The sequence below is a fragment of the Perissodus microlepis genome, chromosome 7 (assembly GCF_051167445.1).
Source record: "Perissodus microlepis isolate ML-2025 ecotype Zambia chromosome 7, ASM5116744v1, whole genome shotgun sequence".
Taxonomy (NCBI): domain Eukaryota; kingdom Metazoa; phylum Chordata; class Actinopteri; order Cichliformes; family Cichlidae; genus Perissodus; species Perissodus microlepis.
The window spans coordinates 5,433,903-5,457,384 of NC_140467.1; the positions used below are offsets into that span (position 1 = coordinate 5,433,903).

General features: G+C 38.8%; 1 protein-coding gene across 4 annotated transcripts in view; it reads right to left on the reverse strand.

Annotated features, from left to right (window-relative positions):
* The window catches only part of brsk2a (BR serine/threonine kinase 2a), a 175,187-nt gene that overhangs the window by 40,335 nt on the left and 111,370 nt on the right, over nt 1–23,482 (reverse strand). For all 4 annotated transcript variants that reach the window (XM_084932976.1, XM_084932974.1, XM_084932973.1 and 1 more), the window contains 2 exons: nt 17,340–17,425; nt 12,566–12,706 (listed from right to left, as the gene is read on the reverse strand). In XM_084932976.1, the coding sequence (XP_084789102.1) occupies nt 12,566–12,706; nt 17,340–17,425 (227 nt within the window). The remainder of the gene's footprint in view (nt 1–12,565; nt 12,707–17,339; nt 17,426–23,482) is intronic.

Here is a 23,482-nt window from a genome sequence, read left to right on the forward strand (position 1 = left end):
TCAGCTATAATTGAAATAAAACATAGATAGCATCTAAAACAGTTCTCCCCAGGCTAAATCTTTCATCAATTCACACAACCATCATTTGACTGTGATGCAAGTAGCCTGAGAGTTTTAACTAGCACTGTCATGGGGAAGGAACAAACATTTACGAAACTGCTCCAGGGGCACCAATATAGAGTGTCTGAACAGTGCATCTCCAAGGTGCATGCATCTGTCCCAACAGGTCAGAGCATTATTGTAAAGTGTTCAGAGTGGCTGTTGATTATATAATGATCAGAGTGATATTTATGAATGCGTTAAAAGATTCATTAATATTGAAATAATGGATAAGGTCTCCTAGCTAAAAGACCAGGAGGAAACACTGTAAATTTTAAGGGAGATTAATGTTGTATTAGTCGTTTTTGTATTATTATTTTTGAGTGGAACAAAAAAAAGGAGAAGCCTAAAAAATTTGTGCACCAAAGAGTTCAGCTCTCAGATTATTAATTAATTAGCTTATACATTTTTTAAAAGTAAGGTATCAGATCTCAGACCTTAAGTAGCCTGTGGGTGCTAAGGCTGAGTTTACAAAAACTCATCGCATATTTCCCAAAAATCATCCATCAAGGGTTCCTTTACCCACCTACCAGCTCACAAAGCACGAGAATGGTAGAGCCAAGAGCCAAGAGCAAAAGGAATACCAGTTCTGAAACCTAACATCACACAATCACGAAAAACACTAAAGATGAAAAGTGAATGACTTGTAAGACAGCATGATGATCCTCAATACACCCCAAAATCCGCAGCCCCTAGAGGTGCAAGCTCAAGTTTCAGCTACAGCCCACACATTCCCTAAAATCACTGAAAATCTTTGGATACACATTAAAAAGACCAGTGCATGCAAAACAACCCAGGAACCTCAAAGAGCCACACCTACACACCTAACAAATAAAAACGGATAGCATGTGAAGCGGCTCCAAAAAAGTCTTTATAAGCTGTGATACTTTCCAAAAGGTGTAAGCACAGACTATGCAGGGTGCTTTAATTTTTGCTTCTGGTCCTTAACTTTTTTGTTATTTTGATATAATAAAAAAAAAATAATAATAAAAAAAAAAAGACTAATCTTGCTTAAGAAATTATGTTTAATCTTAAACTTTATGTCTTTTAAATCACTCATCACTGTAACACAAATTCTGACCAAAGCAAGTATTCCCTCCCTGAACTGTCTTCATCGGATGCAACAACAAAAATTAAGTTTGTCTCTTAAAGAGCACTAAACACGGCATAAAGAAAGTGCGTTGTCACAGGCCCATCACACGTAAAACAAACAGTCAACACTCAAGAGGTTGTTCCACAAAAAAAGGCAACAGCACATTTAAGCAGTGAACGCACCAGAGGAACAAATTGCATCTAAATGCTTTATTGGTTGTCAAGACCCTGGTATCTATAATGGGACATTAAACTGCCTCTCTGTCACATTAGACTGCACTTTGCCACTGTAATGCTGTTCACACAGCACACCTCACAGTAGGGATATTGTGTATGTCAAGCAAAGGTGGAGGCTGTTAAACAAATTCAACAATTGCAATGGTATTGAGTAGTTTTTCTTAAAAAGAATAGGAGTTGCATACCACTGGCTTGCTTGAGGAATCAAAGACAGAAAGAAAGAATACACTAGATGCCATGGATGCATATAGTTTTTGCAAAGGTCTATGAGAATTGTATAAATGCTGCTATGCTTGCTTTAAATGGATCATTTGAAAAGAACAGAATAGAAAAATGAAAATGCCAAAGGGGGGTGCATAATTTAAAGTTTAGTACTGTCATCCATCATTTCCATGCAGTCTTGCCTTTGTCTTTAACACAAGCCTGTCAGTTCACTATGCACTATGCTCTGATGACGATTCCTTGTAATTTAAAGGTGATATGTGTTTGTCTACAAATTCTACGTGTTATCTGAGCGAGGATTTTACCCCAAGGGGCTGTTGGACATGATTCTTGTAACCAAACAGCGTACGCCTAATTGCCTGTGATCATTTGCACATATTTTGCTGATATGTTGTGTTTTACAAGAGGTTGTAATGGCTCTGTCCTCTTGGGGCTCACATCACTATAATTTCTCAGACACGTTTATGGTGATGAGCAGTTTTATGACTAGTTTGGAGCTCAATGAAAATATACTTTTCTCATGCTGACACATTTGACATATACCATGTTTTAATGTCACTTTTCATTAGGCCTGCTCACACCAAGAAATGTGGCTCTAATTGGAGCCACGAGAACACTTACAACTAACACTAATGGATCAAATGCATCTTTTTGACCTATTAACATGCCAGGAAAATGACTCACCTGTTTTTGAATTTTCATGAGGTACTACAGTTATCCTGGTGCAATACAGTGCACAGAGTGGGGTTTAAAACCACTGTTGAGAATCAAAATGCACCCATTCAGCCTTCGGCGCACCGTGGTGTCGTTCTCCTCTTTCTACCTTTCTGTTTTCCTCTCAAACTTTTTTAGGTTTCTGGTGACCCAATTAGAGGGAGAGAAAGCTTTAGGCTAATATTGTATGGAATTAGAAAAAGAGGACAACTCTGACTGCTGACTTGAATGTGCTAGGCAAAATCCTTCATTAGCCAGTGGAGTTAATTATGTATTCAGAGCAATGAGGGATGAGAAAGATAAAAATGCATTTTTAAATTTTTTTCAGTAATGTAGTTGCATTGCAGCTTAAACAAGTGAAAAAATAGTTACGTTTGCATCAGCTACACACTGCTTAATAGCACAAGAAATCATTTAGAGCCTTCATCAAAGTGAAAGTATTTAAATATTTTAAAATTTATTTGATAAAGATAAAATAAATGGTGATGCTTTTATAGCGAAATGCGCTATCTGTCCAGACTGAGTGAATGACAGTAGACAGGGGGAATTAATTATTTGATCCCCTGCTGAATTTGTGATATTGAGCACCTACAAATAAATGAACAGTCTCTAATCTTTATGTTACTTATATCGAGCCAGAACACTGAAGCTAGGTTGTGGATGGGTCTTTCAGCATGACAATGACCCAAAACATACTGCCGAGCAATGTTCCCTCTAAGCTGCGCGCGTGCGCAATTGCGCACTGCTGGCATGGTCTCTGCGCACAGAAAATCTGCGTTGCGCACAAAAAAAAAAATCTAACCTATATTGAAATTAAAATTAAAACTAACAATTCTGTTTTGCAGTGTTAGTCAGTAAGTGACTGGCTGCTCCCGTATGGGATTAGAACGATGCCACCTTATCCCATAGTCCAGCCAATAATGGATTCACATTCGTATATATGCAGCCAATCAACGTCGTTGACAGGCTATGACAGCGTCCTTATGTGCCGACACCGGTGTTTTAGCTAGCAAAGCGGCGTGGCTGATGTGGAGTGAAGCCACATTAATGACAACGTGTACAACCATTGGAGATGTGAGCAGGACAGACGGAACAATTGACGGAAAAAGTGTGGACTTTATACCAGTTTTTAAATTGTGTTGATAGGCCACGTAAAACCAGAGTTATGATAAAAATATCTGCAATGTTTGGTTTCCTTCCTGAATACTATCGTTGTTTATATTTACTGCGGGAAGAAACGGTAAAAACTGCATTTTATAAGGAAAACGCTCGAAAGCACTCTCCGCCTGTGAGCAAAAACAAAACCCCAAAAAACCCCACCCTTTCCTATTGGTCGAAAAATGTACCATGTCGACCAATCAAAAAATGATATGGCAACGTGGCATTTAGTTGTTTAGGAAAGGGGGAGGTTTTAGGAGTGACGCCGGTGTTTTAAGATGTGAGAGATTTGCGAAGTTTAGCGCAAATCTTGTGTAGTTAGTGTGTAGTGTAGTCAATAGTTTTGTTGTGTGTGTCAGAACAATGAGGCGACTGCTGAATGTTACAGGTGTTACAGGAGTGATACATCTCCTGCTGTCAGGCCTGCAGGTATCAGGCTGTTGTTCTCCTTTATCTCATAGTGGACAGAAATTATTTTTGGAGTGGCACAAATAATTTGTGTGGCATCAGATTTGATGCAGAACAGCTGATTGTTCTGTAAATAGTTTTAAATGTTTGTTTAAAAAACACCTTGGCTGCATTTTTAGGTAAACAGCTGCAAAAAACTTTGTTTGCATAACTCAGTTACTTTTTTGACCAATGTTGGGCAATTAATTATATAGTTACTTCTAACTATATAATTAATTGCCCAACATTTTGCAGACAGAGTTACAGGACTCTCTCCCAGATCACAGACTCAGACTCATAATACAAGTCAGAGCTTTATAAAAAAAAAAAAAAGAAAGTTGTGTTTTCAAAATTGAAGTTCAAGTTATTTTTACTTCCAATAGTGTTAACATACTACACAGGTCATGAACAAGATTTTTTTTTACATTTTCATTGCAAGTGGGCAAAAGCAGTTAATTAAAAGTAGTCTAACATAAATGTAAATGCTGTAATTTGATTATTTTAATAAACCATGTAACCTGGGTGGATTGGATGCTGGTGTGACCACAGTGCACACGTCTAATGTTGCTCACAGTGGTCCAAGGGACCGCTCAGGGAGTTTGTATGTTTGTATGAGGGAACATTGCCGCCGAGCCAACAAAAAAGTAGCTAAAGAAGAAGCACGTTAAGGGAGCGACCTCGCCAGTCTCCAGACCTCAGTCCTACAGAAACTCTGTTGAGGGAACTGAACTTTTAAGTTGCTAAGTATGCACAGCCAAGAAACCTAAAGGATTTACAGAGTTTCTGTAAAGAGGAGTGGGTAAAAATCTGGCGAACAAGAAACGTCTAACGAACTAAGGCGTGTTACGATTGGGGATCAAATGCTTATTTCACTCAAGGTAAATCAATTTACATGTGTTTTTCTGGATTTTTGGTTGACGTTCTCTCTCTCCATTAAAGTTAAACTACTATATAATTGAGAGCGTGGTCATTTCTTTGTAAGTGAGCAAACTTCCAAATTCTGCAGGGGATCAAATAGTTATTTCCCTCCCACTGCATATATATTACAGTGTTGTCCACATTTCTCAGCTGAACACAATGCATTTCATATGATTTGAATACTGTTTGAAAATATTTTTTTTTTGTCATGAACCATTTTCACATGCTTTCAAAACTGTCAATCAGGACAGAAATACAAAGACTGAAGAAATGTTGACATAATTTTAAAGTAAAAGTCCACATGATACATACATTTAAGTACCAGATTTGAAGCCCACACATTGCTTTAAGACTCATTTGATCTTCTATTTGAGTGACATTAAAAAGTTCACTAGTGCAGCTGCCAAAATCTTTACACAGATGACGTACATATTTAAGTAATTACCTGTCACAAGACTTGCATTTAAACTGGATCAGTATCAAGGAGCAAGACCTGCCTGTGAACGTCTCCCAGTGCACCCCTTGTGTCATCTCCTCCAGTTATATTTAGTCCTATGGGGGGTTTGAGCAACAAAGGGGCATTAATGCATTGTTGCATATAATCTAGTTACTAAAAGTGGGATTACAATGACAGCCAGAACAGCAATAAACAAACTGTTTGCTTGTTGTGCCAAATCTGTGTGTGCAACTCAGCGTTTGCTCTTAATCCAGAGGAGTTTGACTAGGGATGATAGGATGAGCAACGGACCTTCAAGGCAGAATAAACAGACAAGCTGCCAGAAAAGCAGTGGAGTGAAAGAGTGGCATAGATATTTAAAAACCTAGAGTAACACCAGCCATCTAATCCATGGTGCCATGCAAGTGTAAAATTCCTTTAAAGTGTTTATCCATGCCTTGTACGAAATTCGACTTCTCGGGAGGCTTCAACATCATCTCTTATCTGGTCATCTAACAGCATGTCATGTCTTTAAACTGTTGTTTTTGTTTTCCTGCACTTGATCTTATTTTGTTTTCCTATTTCACAGCCTAATTTATTTTACCTTTCTTTGAACAATCATCCCCTCACTACCACTAGCCCATTCCCCCTAAATCGAGGACCATAAACCAACCCACTACTTTCATTTTCCTTCTTCCTGCTTGATTTTCCATAACCATTTCACCCATCCCATTTCCATTTTTCCATTCCACCTCCTCTCAACATCAATTTCTCTCCTCTCACAAAGTTACACTTCAACAGTAAGTGGCACTGCAGGAGAAGAAAATATCAGACAAATACAAAGACAAGAAGAGAAAGAGAAAAAAAAGGTCTGTTTGTAGGAGCCATCAGCTGTAATGATAGGCTATATGGTACAGGCTTTCTACAGGCAGGTAAGCAGGCAGCCAGACTATCATCATGGACAGCTCTCCAACAAATATCGGCAAACCCACAAAACAGCAAAGAAATTGAGATATTGATGGCCCTACTTGTTGAACATAATTAATTAATTAACATAAGTAAAAGACAGCTAGCCAGGCTTCAAACGGTATAAAATCATGCATGAGCCATGCATGTTTGTGCACTGATGAGAGCTTATCGAGGTATGTGATCATTTTTGTCTTTGTTTGTTTTCACACTGAGTCTGCAAAAACTACCAAGACATACTTCACAAAACTTGGTGAAGCAGTGGAACACTGTTAAAGGAATCAGTCTTCTGAATTGTGGAACAGATGCATTTGTTTTACTGCAAAAGGGCATTGGGCATGGATGCTCTTTCAGAATGACCTATTCTATACTTCACAAATGAATTGGAGCAATAATTAACAGTCCATATATCTACCACTGTTTTTCCACTATGTCACTATGTTATCAGCGGGGCTTGAGATATGTGCTCCAAATACATCTCCATTCATGCATGTGGTTGGTTCTCCCTCCGGAAGGGAGATATGCAGCGGCTAATGACAAAGTGTGGGAGAGACAAAGTGAGGGAAAAAGGTGGATGTGGATGATATGCGGGATTATGCTACTGCGTGGGTTTAATGTGACTTCTGGACCAAGCATTTGTTTGTCATGTAGGTGGCAGCAATAATGTGCACATCATATTATCAGGAATAGGAAAAGGAAAGACTGTGGTAATATGTGTGAGCAGATAAACGGAAGCTTCCTTGGTGAAAGGGTTAGAGTTCCCACAGGTGGAAAGACTACTTTGGTTAGGGTGAAATAGTTTTTTTATTCTCATCTGTAGACACCTTTGAATGTGTCCATGCAGATAAAGGGGGGGCCTGACAATGCATGTACGACAAGGGGGGGCAGCTGCGAATATAAGAATAGAGACATTGTGAACTGGGTTCATCATAGAAAGCTAAACTGTAATTTAAAAAAGTGCATCCAATTATGTCACTTCAATTAAATGCATTAATATGTGTTTATATAAAAACCGTAGAAAAAACAAATAGATTATACTGTGTGTTTTGTTGAAGACTGACAAAATCATGTTACTGTGACTTGTAAGTTAAATGAAGTACATTTCTGAAAAATTTTTATGACATCTTTGAAACATTGTTACACTGTTGCTGTGACCTTGAGCAACAAACTGCAACTCTAGAAGTGCTGCTCTCTAGTTGACCTCTGATGTCCCTACAGGAGGAAGTGAAAGACCAATTTTTTACAAAGATCAGTAAAATGTCATATTATCATAGGCGCGCTGTGCTCTGATCTGTGCTCTAACCAGTCTGCCAGTCAGTCCGTCTCTGTGTGAGTCACAGGTTTGCACATCTCACATCGGAAGACTTAAAATAACAAATACAAGGCATGTCTTAATGAGAAGGAAAGGGGGGATAGGAAGCTAGTTTGACGCTAGATCTATATTTATGCTTTTCTCTCACTGCTGCAGCATCTATTATGCATTTCTTCCCATGAAGATTATTTTCGCACATCGGTTTTTACCCCAGCTGTACCTATCTTTGCCTCATCTCCCTTGGCAGCTATCCCCGTGTGCTTCACTTTGTCCCCTTCTCTCCCTAAAAAAAGACTACTCTGAATCAGAGACTAATCTGAATCAGGGAGAGAAAACACTGAGTCATAAAACCCTCGTTTTCCCCTACATTATTTCATTTATTTCAAGCCTTACATCCATCAAGCTGAAGAGATCTTATTTGGGGATAAGACGTGGGTGGAAAACGGAAGCATGAGGAAATGTGAAGAAGTAAAAATGGGAGAAAAGAAAGGTTGAGGAGCATGTGTTTACCCCCACTCTGCACGGTGAGTCACAGAGAAAAAAGGGGCACTTCTAATGGCCTGCGTAGGTCTCCTGTGCAGACAAGTCAAAATGGAAGGAATGATTGCAGAAACGCTTTTTTATTGAGGGGATGCTGGGATCTCACTAGTGAGAATGGAAGGGAGGTGAGAAGGGCTGCGTCTGCCTGTCTGTTTGGCCCTAATTGAGGTTGGGAGGAGGGTGAGTCGGTGTAGCAACACTCCCAAATAATCCTCCTCATGACAGATTTACAAGGCATCATTTTCTGAGAGTGTTAGTGAGGGGATTTGAGGAGCTAAGACAGTGAGACAGCAACAAAGTAAAACAGGGAAGGAGAGGTAAAACTGCCCAGCTCTGATAATCTATCTATGTGCATGCACTTAACATCAGCTCCAGATGCTTCCTCCTAATTGATCTAATCTGTTCTCACAGCCATTATCAGAAATTTATTTACATGGAATGATAAAAGACTTCTAATTTTTATTCCTTCCTAAGGTGGAACAGTTTTGTTCTATTTTTGCTTGTGCAACAATTATATTGTGGGGGGAGGGTTCACCCCCCCTCCAAGTGTTCCAGTTTAAATGCACCAGCATCATTTGATGGTTCAGACAATAAAATAAAGGTGACTGCATCATCTAAAGATAATTCAAGTGTAAAGTTAGTCTGAAGAAAGCAGCAGCTTGTGCACAAGAGCTCTCATTTTAAAAAACAAACAAACAAACAAATAAGTAAATAACAACAGCCATACTGGAAGAGGGTCGTTTATAAACTATGCAGTAAAATACAAATAATATCTAATCATAAGAATTGCACTGTATAATTCCATGACAAATTACCTTAATTTTTCCTCTTAATTAACTGTGCAACATTATACTAATCTACATTGGAGCCATTCACAACTATGCTCCAGGTTAAAAGGAGTATTGAATGCTGTTTTTCACTGGCTTAGAGTCGTCTCTTTCATCAGTATAATACTCTACTGTGCACGGAGAAATAGAAAAGCCTCTGCGTCTCTTTGTAGCACTTTCAGCCACATAGCCTTGGCACAAAAGTTATGATGGGCATACATTATCATCATGAGTTGACTGGCTATAACTGGAAACAGTTATAGTGCCAATGAAAAATGCAACGGCCATGGCCTGGCCATGGCTGCGCTGGGGTTTTATGATGATCTCCTAGTTTAAATCTCAAGCCCCTGCCAGGGATGACTATCACAGTGTGATCAGCAAGGAAACAAAATCATAATGTGCTGGATAATGAGCACATTTTGATTGTTACTTCTGCAAGTAAACACGGACCCTGATCTAGTCTTTGCCCTACGTTGTGTACAGCACCTTAACCACACTTGACTGTTTATTCAAACATTCATTTTGCTGAAGTGAAATCTGACTCGCCATGTTGACCCAGTTGACACAAACAACAAAAGCAGAGTGAACAGTCTTGGTTACAAACAACTTTTCTATGCATACTTTGGCAAATATGCAGGTAGATAAATATACAGGAATTTTTAACTCGTGAAAACAATCAGCACATTTACTAAAACAAACATGACTCCAGTTCTATTATCTTTTAGTTCTGTTGTGTAGCAGCAGGTTTGTCTTCTGTACTTCATGATTGGCCTCAGGTACACGGTGTATCAATAATTTAATAATATGAATGTGATGGTCTTTTGCCACAGTTTTGTTTTGAGTTTTGTTCTCATAACTTTTGAATTCTACTCACTTAAAGAGTGAATAGAGGGATTTGCTCCCTTGTATTTTTGCACTATTTTCCTTCCCATTTGTCCTTTTGTATTGTGTTTTAGTCTGCTCTCTGAGTTTTGCATTCTGGTTTATGGTGTGGCTATTCTCTTTTTCTCCTTTTCCATTCTCTCTTTTTTTGACTTTCTAGCTGACTGGTTAGACTTTCTATCTTCATCTTTATTCAGTGTGAAGCGCTCTTTTTCTTTATTTTTGTTTCAAACTTTGATTGAACATGTTCAAGTCTGACTTCTTGCTTAGGTTTTCTGTGCTAGTACTTGGAGTTTAGAATGCCATTTTAATTCCTTCTTATTCTACTGTGTGTCAAATTTGTTTTTCTAGGGACAAGTTAATTTTATAGGTTTTCTGGTACAGATTGTTGTCTTAGTCCTCCCTCCGTCTCCTCTAATCCCTTTGTATTTCCCTGTCTCATAATTGCACTGAAGTTTTTAGTATTTAGGTATAAGAAGACTTGTTTTCTGACAAGTCGTATGCCAGTTTTACTTCCTGTCTGTCTTCCCTCGATTTCCTAATTGTTACCTTCCTGTGTCTCCTCCCTAATCAACCTTCTGTGTGTATAAACTCTGTTCTTCACCTGCCTTTCTTTGGTTCTTTGTGGAGCTCTCTGGTTATATCCCCTGTGTGTTCCCTGCCAGTATATGGATAGCGTTCGATTTTTCCTTGTAGACTTTTGTGTTTTTTGGACTTTTAGTTCAGCCTAAATAAGCTGCTCCCTTTCTGTGTAATCTGTCTGCCTCGGACGTCCTGCATTTGGGTTCCCTCTCCAATTCTCCACGTCTCACCAAATTAACCTGTCAATAAGAATTTTTTAACATTTTTCACTTGTGTGAATTTACTGTTATGTGTGTTATGTTACTAGATTATGTAATTAAACTCATCCTGTTAATTTTTGTTTTACATTAACAGACCCAGCTGTTATTTGATTTAGGAAATAATACACAAAGTATTTATAAATTTCAAGTAGCTGAATGTAGGACTATATTTTGTCTATATGTTGAATCTTGCAATTTCCTTTTGCAGCTTCTGGCAAGTAGCTGGAGATTTCCAGTTTTTATTCCTCAAGAAGGTAAAAATAAATGCATTTGATATTATTCAGCTCTATGGTCCTGGTGCTCTGCCATGTAAGAAGACGCTGATAAAACAGAATAAAAGAATGCACTCTGAAACACAGAAACAAACACACTGCCTTGTTTAGGAAAACAAATGTTCACTATGTATAATCTCCACATGACACACCCTATACACACACACACACACACACACACACACACACACTTAGAAAGCAAGAAACAAACACATACAAACAAACAAGGTTCCTAAATCAGTCTCCTGCTGACATGTTTGACTTTGAGTTCTATATGATTGCCTCTGGCCTATAAGCTGGTAAACAGTTAAATTACCCCCCGAAGTTAAACAAAATGTGTCACGTTGGAGCATGTTATGGAAATTATGTCTAGAACAGGTTTACAGTCGTGCAAAAATAATCTTCCAAAAGACACCGAATATAAAATATAGATGGGTTCACTATGAAAACATTTCATATCAAGAAGAAGAGAAATGAGCGCACACACTACAGCAGGTACGGTCATCCAGTTCTGACGTTTATTCTTCCACAAGATGTGCTTTTATTATTCCACAGTTTGTGTATGTCTGTTTGTTCTCCTTCCTGATAAGAGGATTTCTACTCTTGCCTTCACTCTGCCTAACCTCGCAGGTTTGCAGAAATAAATAGAGACACCTGAAAAGTGATCTGAGACCTTTGCACAGGCCTAATTTATCATGTTACTGAGAAAAAATGTCCCTTCTGCTTCTCACTGAATCATATTTTCAACTTTTCAAGTTATCACCACATCTTTTTCACTAATTTGTCATGGCTTATCTGCTTCACGATAAACAAACTCATATTTCCTTTTGATTTTGTTTGAAAAGAATGCATATAGATTCAGATATGTGTCTGAGATTCTCTTTGCCACATGTCAGCGATACTCACAAACATGTTGCAAAATAAGCAATATTAAGGTTTTTTTTTCCATTCTGCAATCTCCATAATGAATGATTGGTATGAAAACTAAACAGCACTCCAAAGATCTGAATAAACTGACTGAAATTTACATTATAGATTCACTTTAGGAAAAGTCTGCATCTTTCCAGAAGTCATTACTGGGGAACTCATTATTTGTTCAATGTTGTATGACAACCAAATTGACTTTGTTACGCCTCCTGGGTATGATAGTTTTATACATTTTTTAAATGTAACTGATGTTTTTTTGTGGATTACACATAATGAATGTGCCTCTTATGGGTTTAACTCCAAGTATCTCAAATATTACATCTAGTCTGTGGTTTTCACAAAGTTCTTGTATTACAGTCCTATTCGTATGTATGCAGAGGACAGCTAATCTTATTACAATTTTAAATTCAATATTTTTTCTTACATCTCAAATATTGAAGCATTTATTTTATCAATGTATATTTGAGAATATGAGTTTCCTTTATTTATGTCAAAACTATATTTGTTTTCCAAATGTCAAAAACACTGATTAGCATCAATGAAAAAAAAAAAAGATTGGACTGTTTCACTCAGTATCTTTATTAGCTCCTGTTCCATAAGTGCAACCCAACCCTTTACACCCTCCACAGTAGCAGCAGCTATGACAGGATGTTTTTCATGAGGATGTCACTTACCATATGGAATGACTGTGGCAAAAATCCAAGGCAGACATGATTTGTCTGAAAAATTTCCTGGCCTCTTTAGGTGTTAACCTGCCTTTCTTCACCAAGTAGTCGAACAGTTCACCACCAGACACGTGTTCTAGCACGAGGTACCTGAGAAACAGAGAGGAGACAAAGAAATAAGAACAAAATCAAGAGAATACATGAGGAAAAACTCTCATACAAGCACCCAGAAAGAAAAAAAATACCTGCCAGAACAAATACCTGCCCTCTCTACAAAGCCCTAAAGAAAAGAAAAACCTTGGACCTCTAAGGTTTCTGAGAAATGGCGCAATGGCAGGATGATAGTTCCCTCGAAGCACATAGATTAAAGACTAACAAGCTTTCAAATCTATATCTTTGAAAAACTATATCATGCTGATTAATCTTTTTTATAATTCTTTGGCGATCTATTGTCCATCTACTTAGTTTCATAACACACACACACACACACACACACACACACACACACACACACACACCCTCCTTGCCATCACTTCATCATTTCATGCGGCCCTTCGTCAGGTGGCCTTTGAGTCTGTGTGGCCAAGCATTCTGTCATCCTGACTGTGTGGCCATGCTCTGCAGCTCCAAGGGGAGAGGGAGGAGATGAATCTTCACTGACCCATGCCTGCAGCTGCGTCTGTGGATTGAAAGCAAGGAGCGCCCCGGCCCTGCTCTGATCTCAACTGCTCATATATCCTGTACTCAAACTCACTCCATCTTCACTAGGACAAAGTGAAATCCAGACTGATAGTAAAATATTCTGTCTCTCCCCTTCTGGATATTAGGATGCACATGGGTCTCTTTCATTTTATTAACATATGGCGTCTCAAACTGTAACTAGTGACAGCGCATGTGCTCATTAAACAGCCCTCAGTCCAAAGGCAAAACCTTTGTTGGAAAAGCCTCTGCAGCTTTGGCAAAAATAACAACCAGTCCAAACACAAGTGAGTGAACACAAATTACAAAAACACATACATTTTGCATGCAGAATAAGGACAGCTACAAATATAATTTCCCTGTGAGGTAAGTTTTCTGGTCTGTGACTTAAAATACTGGCGTTTAGGCAGGATGCTCCACTGAGTTTACCCTAAAAAAAAGATACATTTTTGTTACTGCTGTAATTCCTCTGATTATTCTGTTTTAAATTTGTATTTGTCTCTGAAAAAAATAGCTTTATTATGATGCAAGAATCAGGATTTCCCTTTCAGATTTAATATTATATCTAAGCTAAAGTATTCAAGGTTTAGGAAAATTCTACTACTACTATTAACTCTTATAGACATACAGTTGTGGTCAGAAGCTTTCAGCGAAAACCAAAAGAACTGTAGACTTACACAAGTTGGGAAGGTCTCTTGGAGCTATTTGGAAACAACTGTAGATTCCAAGATCAACAGTTCAAACAATTGTATGCAAGTACAAGTTATTCAGAAGTGTCACAACTGAATAACTTGTGCTTGTCTGGAAGCCCTAAACTGACAACCTCAGATGAGAGGAAACTGGTTAGGATGTTCAGAAACAGCCGAGGAACACCCAAGGCTCAAGCCTGCCAAGAACTGGAAACAACAGTGTCACACGGTGAACAGAGTTTTACATAGCCATAGACTGTGAGGGTGCTAACCAAGATGTCCCAAAATCCACACCTCTGGGCTCAACCAATATTAGCAGCTGCCCACATGTATAAGCAAAATGTCTTCAAGAAAAAAGATTTATTGTCAGATATGGCTGTGTAGGTTCTCAGTCATCCAGGTCACATTAGTCTAAGGAGCTTGGAAAGAAAGCGACTGAACTTTTTCTTGAAGTTTCTTGAAGATGTTTTAGCTCTTATCCAAGAAGCTTCTCCAATTCTAAAGTTCAAAATTTCTAGAACTATATAAAAGTTCTAAATCTAAATTCTATTGTCAAACAAAACAAAAAACGAGCTGTTTGACCACAATGACAAGCAGTATGTTTAGAGGAGTAAAGGTGGGGCCTTCAAACCTAACAAAACTATATCAGCTGTCAAGCATGGTAGTGGTATCATCATGTTATGGGGCTGTTTTGCTATGAGTGATACTTGTAGATTGCTCAAAATTGATAGAACAATTAGGGAATTTTTTTCAGCTTCATATCAAGAAAATACCTGTTCCTTGTCCTCTTTAATCTCAGCGATACCATTGCTTACAACATCCTCTACAATGCCTGCACTTCTGTGCTGGCACTACACTGGTTCAAAAATAGACCATTCTGTGTGAGCTTTGGAAACAATTCTTCTTCCACAGCTACACCTTATTGTGGGGTACCTCAGGGTTCTGTCTTAGGTCCCAACCTGTTCTTACAACTTCTTCTTTGGTCAGAAATCTTGGTGTGATATTTTAATCTGGCTTTAAGATAAGCAAATTAACTCAATGGTTAAAAATAGCTTTTTCCTTCTCTGATTCAGCTCAGCCCAAAATACTGCTGCTAGGCTGCTCAAAGGCACCTCAAAAAGAAATCATATTAATCTGTTTAAGCTATTCTCCACTTATTGCCAGTGAAGTTTAGAAGTGATTTCAAGATCCTCTGATCTTGCTCTGTAAAGTTGTCTGTAAAGCTCTTCTTGACCTACCTCCTTTTTACATGTCCAACCTCTTACACAGCTACTTGACTTCTTGTTTCCTCCAGTCAGCTGATCGCATGCTTCTGACTGTCTGCTACTCTGGATTTTAAATCAGAGTCTTAGCAACGTAAAACAGCATTTCCCTCACAGTGAAGCCTGCTCCTTCCACTGAGTAATTTAAAACTAAACCTAAAACTTATTATTATTCATTGGAATTTGAGTTTGTCTGATTTACTCATTGTGTCGCCTATGCTTTTTTTCAGCCATGACTGTATATGTTTAGCACCTGCTAGCATACGTTTACTTATTTCTGTTCTCTTTGCCTATTTACTTCTATCAAATCTGTGGTACAGCACTTTGGTCAATATAAGTTGGGTTTTTTTGTTTTTACCTTTAACTCTTATTTATAAATAAATTAGAGTTTGAGAGCTAGATAGTGGAAACTCAAAGACACATCAAAACTGGTTTTGGAATGAATAAAGCAAGCTAGCGTTAAGCTTCTGGAATAGCTTTCTCAAAGCCCAGACTTCAAATTCATTGAAAATTTATGGACTGTTCTTAAAAGGCAGGTCTGTGCCAGGAAACCAAGCACTTTAAATGAACTCTACCAATTCTATCTAGAAGAGTGGTCAAATATCCAGCCAGAATTATGCTACAAGCTTGTTGATGACTACCAAAAACATCTGATTAAGGTGCGATTTGCTGAGGGCCTTTTAACCAAACCTTAGTGGGGGTGTATGCAAATATTTGACCTGTATTTATAATTTTGTCCCCATGTGGAGGGAATAAATATTTTCTAACTTGTGGACCAAATTCTTGTTTTTTTAAAGTCATTAAAAATCTATGCTGTGCAATCATTCCACAACAGCTCAAAGAAATCACTGAAAATGATATTACCATGACATTCATGCCCATGATAAGTGTATGTAAATTTCTTACAACAACAGTAGATCTTGCACTCCTTGATTGATTGCTTAAGGATTCACAACAACAAACTTAATAAGATCAATACATCTTAGGCTAAAAAAAAAAAAAAAAAAAAAAAAAAAAAAAAAAATCATACACTAACTGATTTGTAAGAAATTTTGCATTTCCTAGTTGAGGCTACTTGAAGAATTTCTCTGATATAGTTTGTTTCTTTTACCAAAATTCCTCTCAGGCTCCTTTAAATTCTCTATCACCTCTTGTACACACCCACAACACCAGTTTAAACAGCTTGTGCCAGCAGAATAATAAGTATTTCAAGCTCTGGGCCTGCAAGCTGCAAACATGCTGTATGCCTATCAATTACTGGCTTTCAAGTGGAGATATCGCACTAAGAATCAGAAACATATTAAGAGAAAAATTACATCACTTGTGCAAAGCTCAGAGTGTATTCAAGTCACTCGTGGTGCAAATGTAAATCAATTTGTCTTTTGTGACGCTACTAGTGACCGTCTGTCAGAAGTCATGAAGCAATGTGCACAAAATGTGATTTTAATAATCCAATTATAGGATGAATCATAATATTTTGCAGTTCCTATCATCTTAAAAGATGACATGTACAGCACTGCATGTCCAATCCTATTTGCTTTGTAAGCTAAAAATGAAAACTAATTGAATTTAGTTGGCAAACAGTCCACTATAGATCAAGAGGTCTACTATGAACAACTGATGGGGCTGTCACTCACCACTGCTAAAGCAAGCTGATAAATGTATGAGTGTCTGCATGAGTGTGCGTGCATGTGTTTGTGTGTGTATGTGCAGCTGCTGCAGCAGGCTCTTCGTGGCTAATGTTTCTTAATGCCATGGTGTTGCCTCTGATAAGCACGTCATGGTGTTTACATTATGAAGGCTTCCTCGCCCTATTAGCAGTCCCCTAGCGTGCACAACTAAATTAAATGCTTCATGCCAATACTAATGGAGCATCTATCCCTCTAAGGCTGTAGTTGTTGGCCTGCAATCATAATACACCAATCACAACTGCTCTGCAGACCACCACAATGATTTGTGGCATTTTAACAACTGTTCTGGTGTCCAAAACAGCAGCTGACTGTAAGAATATCTCATAGTCACAAAAGTTGCTACACAAATTTCCTTCTTCTTTTATTGTGTTTGCATTACAATTATGATTTTGTATATTTCACACACATCAAAAGTGGACCAAAATCAGCTGGTGATACTTACAAGTATTTTTTATTTTCGTAGACATCGTGTAGCTTTAAAACATGTGGGTGTTCTATGAGCTTCAGAATAGCTATTTCTCGCTCCACCTGTAAGAAAGAAAAAGAAGGAAGAAGAAATTAGTAAAAAGAGTTTTGATTACTGCGTCATCAATGTTGCTACATTCCTAAAAAGACTCCACACCAAGAATATAACCGGGCTATTAAAAAATAAATATTCCCTTCTTTCTCTTTTTTAAACCTTAGTACCAAAGTAGTGTAGTATTTTAGTTTAGGTGCAAAGCACTCAATAACCCTAAAAACATCCCCTGATGAGGCACTGCTGAAAGGGTTTCCACCAGTCTGTAACAGTTGTACAAACCAACCGCAGGCAAAACAGTTTAGCACCTGGAGTCTTCTACTACGAAGTCAAGCTGCTGTAATAGATGCAAATACATCTTTTGGCATAGTCTTTTCAGCATTTGAGCACTGATGGTGCTTTTCCAGATGTCTCAGCCGACAATTCCACAGGCAATCGAATTGTCAGAGTCAATTTTTTTCCAAAAATAGTTTTGAAATATTGCTTGTTGACCACAGAACTTCTTTCCACTTTGCTTCAGTCTGTTTTAAGCTTTGTCTCTAAGTGTTCCAGAGCCAATTTTGTGATTTCCATGACAGAATCACATCTGCTTTTAATGCAGTGTCATCTGAGTGCCCAAAGATCACAAGCATCCAATAGTGATTTTCAGTATTGGTTCTTTCCGCTGGTTCTTGAAACATCTGATATGTTTTCTATATTGTGAATAAAAATGGGTTTATGCGATTTGTAAATCATTACATTCTTTTCCATTTTACACAGTGTACCAACTTTTTGGAATAAGTAAACTAAGGAAAGGACCTGATTGTTACTTTCTAGTGAGAGAACGGACAAAGATAGCTTGATCAGACTCTGAGCTGGTTACCTTCCCAGCCAGTAATAACTGCTATCTCATGTTTGCTTCAAAAACAGATGGAAATCAGGTTGCATTTGCCTTATCTTACACATTCTCTCCCAAAACAAGCCTTGAAAATACTGTAACATTTCATAATCCATTGTTTTCCTGACGTGAACACAAGTCAGTTTGTTTCGATAAGAAATGTGAGGAAGAATTCCACATTTGAACACTGTCCACGGACTGGCTCTTACCCACAGTCAACAACACAAAGCATAGGTCAATATGGGTCAAAATGTGCACTCAGGTACATGAACATTGCCCACAAGAGGCTTCTTTACACTCCAGTTATTGACTGTACTGTAAATATAAACACTACCGTGTCCAGAAGAAACAGACAGCTGAGACAACTAAAGTCCCTACATTTAATTTTGTGTACAGAGCTACTAGGTGACATGTACACTGTACAAAGCAAAATTTCACCAAAATCCAGCTGATCACTCTGGATTTGTATCACCATCTCCAGAGGTCTTTGTCAGCATGTACAGCTGCCACTGAAAATCAGCATGCAACCCACTTCGACAGAATCCACCACTGCTCTTCAGCACCCTGTCCTCCTGGTCTCCTCTCGGCCATCAGCTCACCCTTCCACAGTTCTTGCCCATCTTCCCTTCCACCTTCAGCATCTAACTTTGACTGACAAGGATGAAGATGAAAGAACAGCGCGAGTTAAAGGCTCCTCTCTCAATCTCATCAAAATCAATTTCACTATGTCATTTGACTGTGACAGCCTTCACGTTGCTTTAATGTCATACTCAGCGTGGCTTGGCTTTATGAACACTCGTGTGGAATGAAGTCAAAACTGTGATCTGCCAGCTAACTATGTTCTCATTAAATTCTCCAAAGCTGTTTGTTCGATAAGTAATATGCACAAATCTCCATGTCTTATTGACTTATATACTTACAATGCTTTAATTTCAAGACAGGTTTTGTTAGTGGTCTCTGCTCAGACTGTGATTGTGGTATACCTTTACACATTCATATTTTTCAGGCAAATAACTTTGTATCTGGCAAAAACACAGTTAAAAAACTGCTTAAATACATTCAGTCTCTCCAAAGAAAATGCGGTGCAGCGTTTTATTATTCAAGCTGGGCCTAACAAAAACAAAAAAACCCCACAAGAGAATAAAAAGCTATATAAAATATATTAGAAAAACTAGGCACATGTCTGAGTCTGAAAAGGGTATAAAGGGATAATTACCACTGGTATGAAGAAGCAGCATGAGAAAAAGCTAGGCTAATCAGGGTTAATCCAGACACTAATGAGTGCTATCAGCAGCACTGCACTATGCCACTTTCTCACCTGAGGCTAAGGTGCGTTGTTAAGAATGAGCCCATGGTGGCTAGCTCGCTAGCTGGCAGTAGGCTCCCTGCAAGGAGACTAATGCTAACCAGGACTCGAGATGAGCTGTCGAAATCCTACAGGGCCGACATCCTAAGCTTCTTTTAACACCTCCTTTTAGTTAATTGAAAAAAAGAGAAATGAGGCTTAATGTGAAGACTTAACTGAACAACAGTCTGCTTATTGCAAGATTTGGTGTTGATTAACATACTATTATAAATCTGTGAAGCAACCTTTGCTCTTTCTAGTAATGCCTTTTTTCATTAAGTATCCTACAGTTATCAAAAGGTGACTGGAAAAATACGGTTATTCCTCATTTGCTTTCTTCTGGAAAAGGGGTCACACAGTATGTGTTCTGTTCATGCAGTGGATTCATGCATACCTAATGCATGAAACACACACACAAAGGAGGAACATCAACGGTTTCTGCATTTATCCACACAGCCACTAACTGCCCACTCACTCAAATACACACACTCTGTAGCTTCATGCTAGTAATAAACAATACCAGGTGGTCATTCCCCATCTTGGCCTGGCTCCTGTGCATGCCACAGTCTCTCATTAAATTTCACATCTGTGAGTGTGGACAATTCTCTCCAGTTGCCATTTCTCCACGGGACTTCATTAGGCCTTTATTAGCAGGCACTTGGACATTGTTCACCAAGATACACACATGCACCTAAACAGAGGTTAGATGAAGATACTCTTTTTATCTTGTCTTGAGTTCTTTTTTTGTTTGGCAGTTCAAATTACAGCAATTTCTGGTCAATTTCTCGATAACAAAACGGGTCTGCAAGGCAGGAAAAAAGACGCCTCACCAGAAAAAAGGGGTCGAATGTAAAGCAGTGTGGTTATTGTTGTGAAGTGGACATCATTAGCAGAAGACATCAGAACAGGAGCCTGTTAGTGAAAGAGCTGACTGGCACACTTCGACCCACAGGCTTTCCCATCAGTGTCACATCCTGACACAATAGATGAATCAATAGGAAGGAACAGCAACAGTGATTTTTTAAAAAAGATGTTACCTAAGACAACAACTGCAACTACAGTTAAGCTGTAATAAAAAAGCAAGCTGTATGCTGAAAGAAAAAGTCATGGTCCTAATGGTCTTGATGCTGTTCGGTCTAAAAAGTACAGCTTATATGATTAATTACCTTTACTACAATTTGCAGGCAAAGTGTAGATGCAGCAATAGAATAATACGCATATGTGAGGGAGAAAGGCTGAGAAGGCTGTAGCTACTTGGAAAAATAAGACAAAAGGAGTAAGTGGTGTCACTCCAAATTCAGAGAATGGCAGCCAGTTTAGCATAGTTCCATCAGCTTGCTATTGATTTGTTAAATTACAGCCCTGGATCTAAATGACCGAATGGATGAGCAAACAAATGAGTGGCAACATCAATAGTTTTATCGCCATGGCCAGTGATAGAGGCCAGGGGATTACAGGCATGCAGACAACAACAAAGACGCAAAGAAATTAGATTAGCCCAAAATCTCAAAGGGTGAAATACTGGATCACAGGCTCTGTCATCTCTCACTCTCCACTTATTGCACCTCACACCATTTTTCCAGCCGGCCTCTCTCACCCCACAGAAGGAAAACACAGACATTTCTGTCACCTCCCCAGGCAAGTGAGTGAATGGCCCCTTGATACTGAGATCTAAGGATCAAAGTCAGCAGGGCAGCCATGTGTGTCAGATAAAAAAAAAGGGTGGCTATGCTAACAGTGAGGCCGTAGTGCGTGCAAAAGCTGCTGGGTGGATTAAAAAAAAAAACAAAGGAGAGACAGGGGAGGGTGTGTGGATGTGGAAGGGATAAAGGAAAAGCCATGTGATTCTCTCCAACGGAGAACAGCAAAAGAAAAGTGTTATGAAATGGGGGGAGGAGCAGTGGTGCCAGCTTGAGCCATCCTCCCTGCACATCACCACCCCATCTCCTGGGTCTTTTATTGTTAATTAACACAACATGGGGAAAGGACAACCTGTTTAACATTGCCATGCACCAAGCAGAGTGTGAATGATAACACAAGGCAGCAACGTAACGAGTTACAAGCATCAAAAGACGCGAGAGACCGCTCCACTTTAATAGCTTTACTTTGCAGAACAAACCAAATATCGACATTAACTGACAACAATGATTTTTTTTTACGTTTCCATATTTCTCAGCGTTTTGAAAGATGTGTAAAATATAGGATTATGATGGCATGAGTCACTGTTTAACATTAATCTATTATATTGTTTTCTAACAGCTTTGTGCCAGAGATCGTTATCTTTACAGCATAACGTCTTTTTTCCCCCGAATATGTATTTTCATACAGCTCAGCTTTATAATTCAAAGATTACTTTTTTTTAAACAAAGCAGTTTTTACTCTTAATCTACCAGTCTTCAACATTATACAAGTAGATATCATGTTTCACACTACATTATGATATTTATATATATAGTTACTATTTTAGGGTAATGATAGAATGAACAGTTAACATATGGGGAAAAGAGGCGTAAGATCTGGATGGGGTAACGGCTGTAGAGAAGGAGACCTGGTCTAACTGTTAGGGAGCAGAAGGGGAGGAGACAACACAGCTTGGCTACTGGCTCACAGACAAAACCAGTCAGCTTGTCAGCATTCATACTTGTGACATGTGGATACATTACTCTATGCTGCACACACACTGTACACATACACTCCACTGATCATGGCAAGCCAAGAGCCACCTCCATCCATCCATATGTCGGTCAGTGAGCCAGTAGGGCAGAATAAGGGACAGGAGGTAGCCAAGCTGGTGTGCATGCAAGCATGTGTGTGTGTGTGTCTGTGTTCTTGCACATGCATGTTAGTTGGAAGGAGTTGATTCGCTAAAGACTGCTGCATGTCAGTCTTGGTAACCAGCATATAAGGACATCTGTTTCAAGGACAAACACAAACTATCTACTCGCTACAACATCGCAGAGGGCATCAGTCTGTAATGTGTCCCAAATCTACTTCTTGTGCAGGGAATAATCACTAACTTTGAGATGATATTAATGTGTGCTTCTGGGGGAACCTGCTTATCCAAAATTGGTTTGGAAATTTACAAAGACAGGCTCGGGGCAGTGGATTTAACAGTGTTTGTTGAGGTGAGGTGTGTGCGCATTAGGTAGCTGCGTTATCTCTCACAGCTGAGCTGGTCGCACTGGGAGCAAAACAAACACAAAATAAAATCATTTATTTGTATGATGCCATTTCAGTGAAAGTTTTTGAACTGAAAAAAGTAATCTCTCTCTACTTTCATCTTTTTCTGTTTATCACTTCTCCGTCCTTGTGGACCACACAAATACACAAATGTAAAATACACTGATACATACGCAGTCAGTCAGTGCAGCAGGTTTTTCTCTGATAATCACTTTATCAGTCATCCTTTGTGAAGCGGAGGTAAATTCCCTACACGGGGGAGTTTGATCAATGCCAGAGACATGTAAATCGATCTGGACATAGTCTCTGCTAGCTGGCTAGTCCTTATCCTTTATCCATCTTCCAACCTTTGAAATTGTGCTCATTACCCCTTCCCACCCAAGACCAATTCTGGTATCACTCCTCCTCTTCATCTTCTTCTGCTGGCCCTCATTTATTCTCAGTTTCTCTCATTCTATCTCTCTAATCATGTCTGTGATGTGTTCCTGTGCTGTTGACAGATTCATCAGGCTGGCACTTAGACCAGTGGTAGGCCATATCATTTCACCCTAACAGACATGTCCCTGGATAACCTTGGTCCTAATAATGTCTAATAGCAGAGGTGCTTTAGACCCTGCGGACACTGGGTCTAATCATGAAAACCTCTTCAAATCCACTGCATGAGCT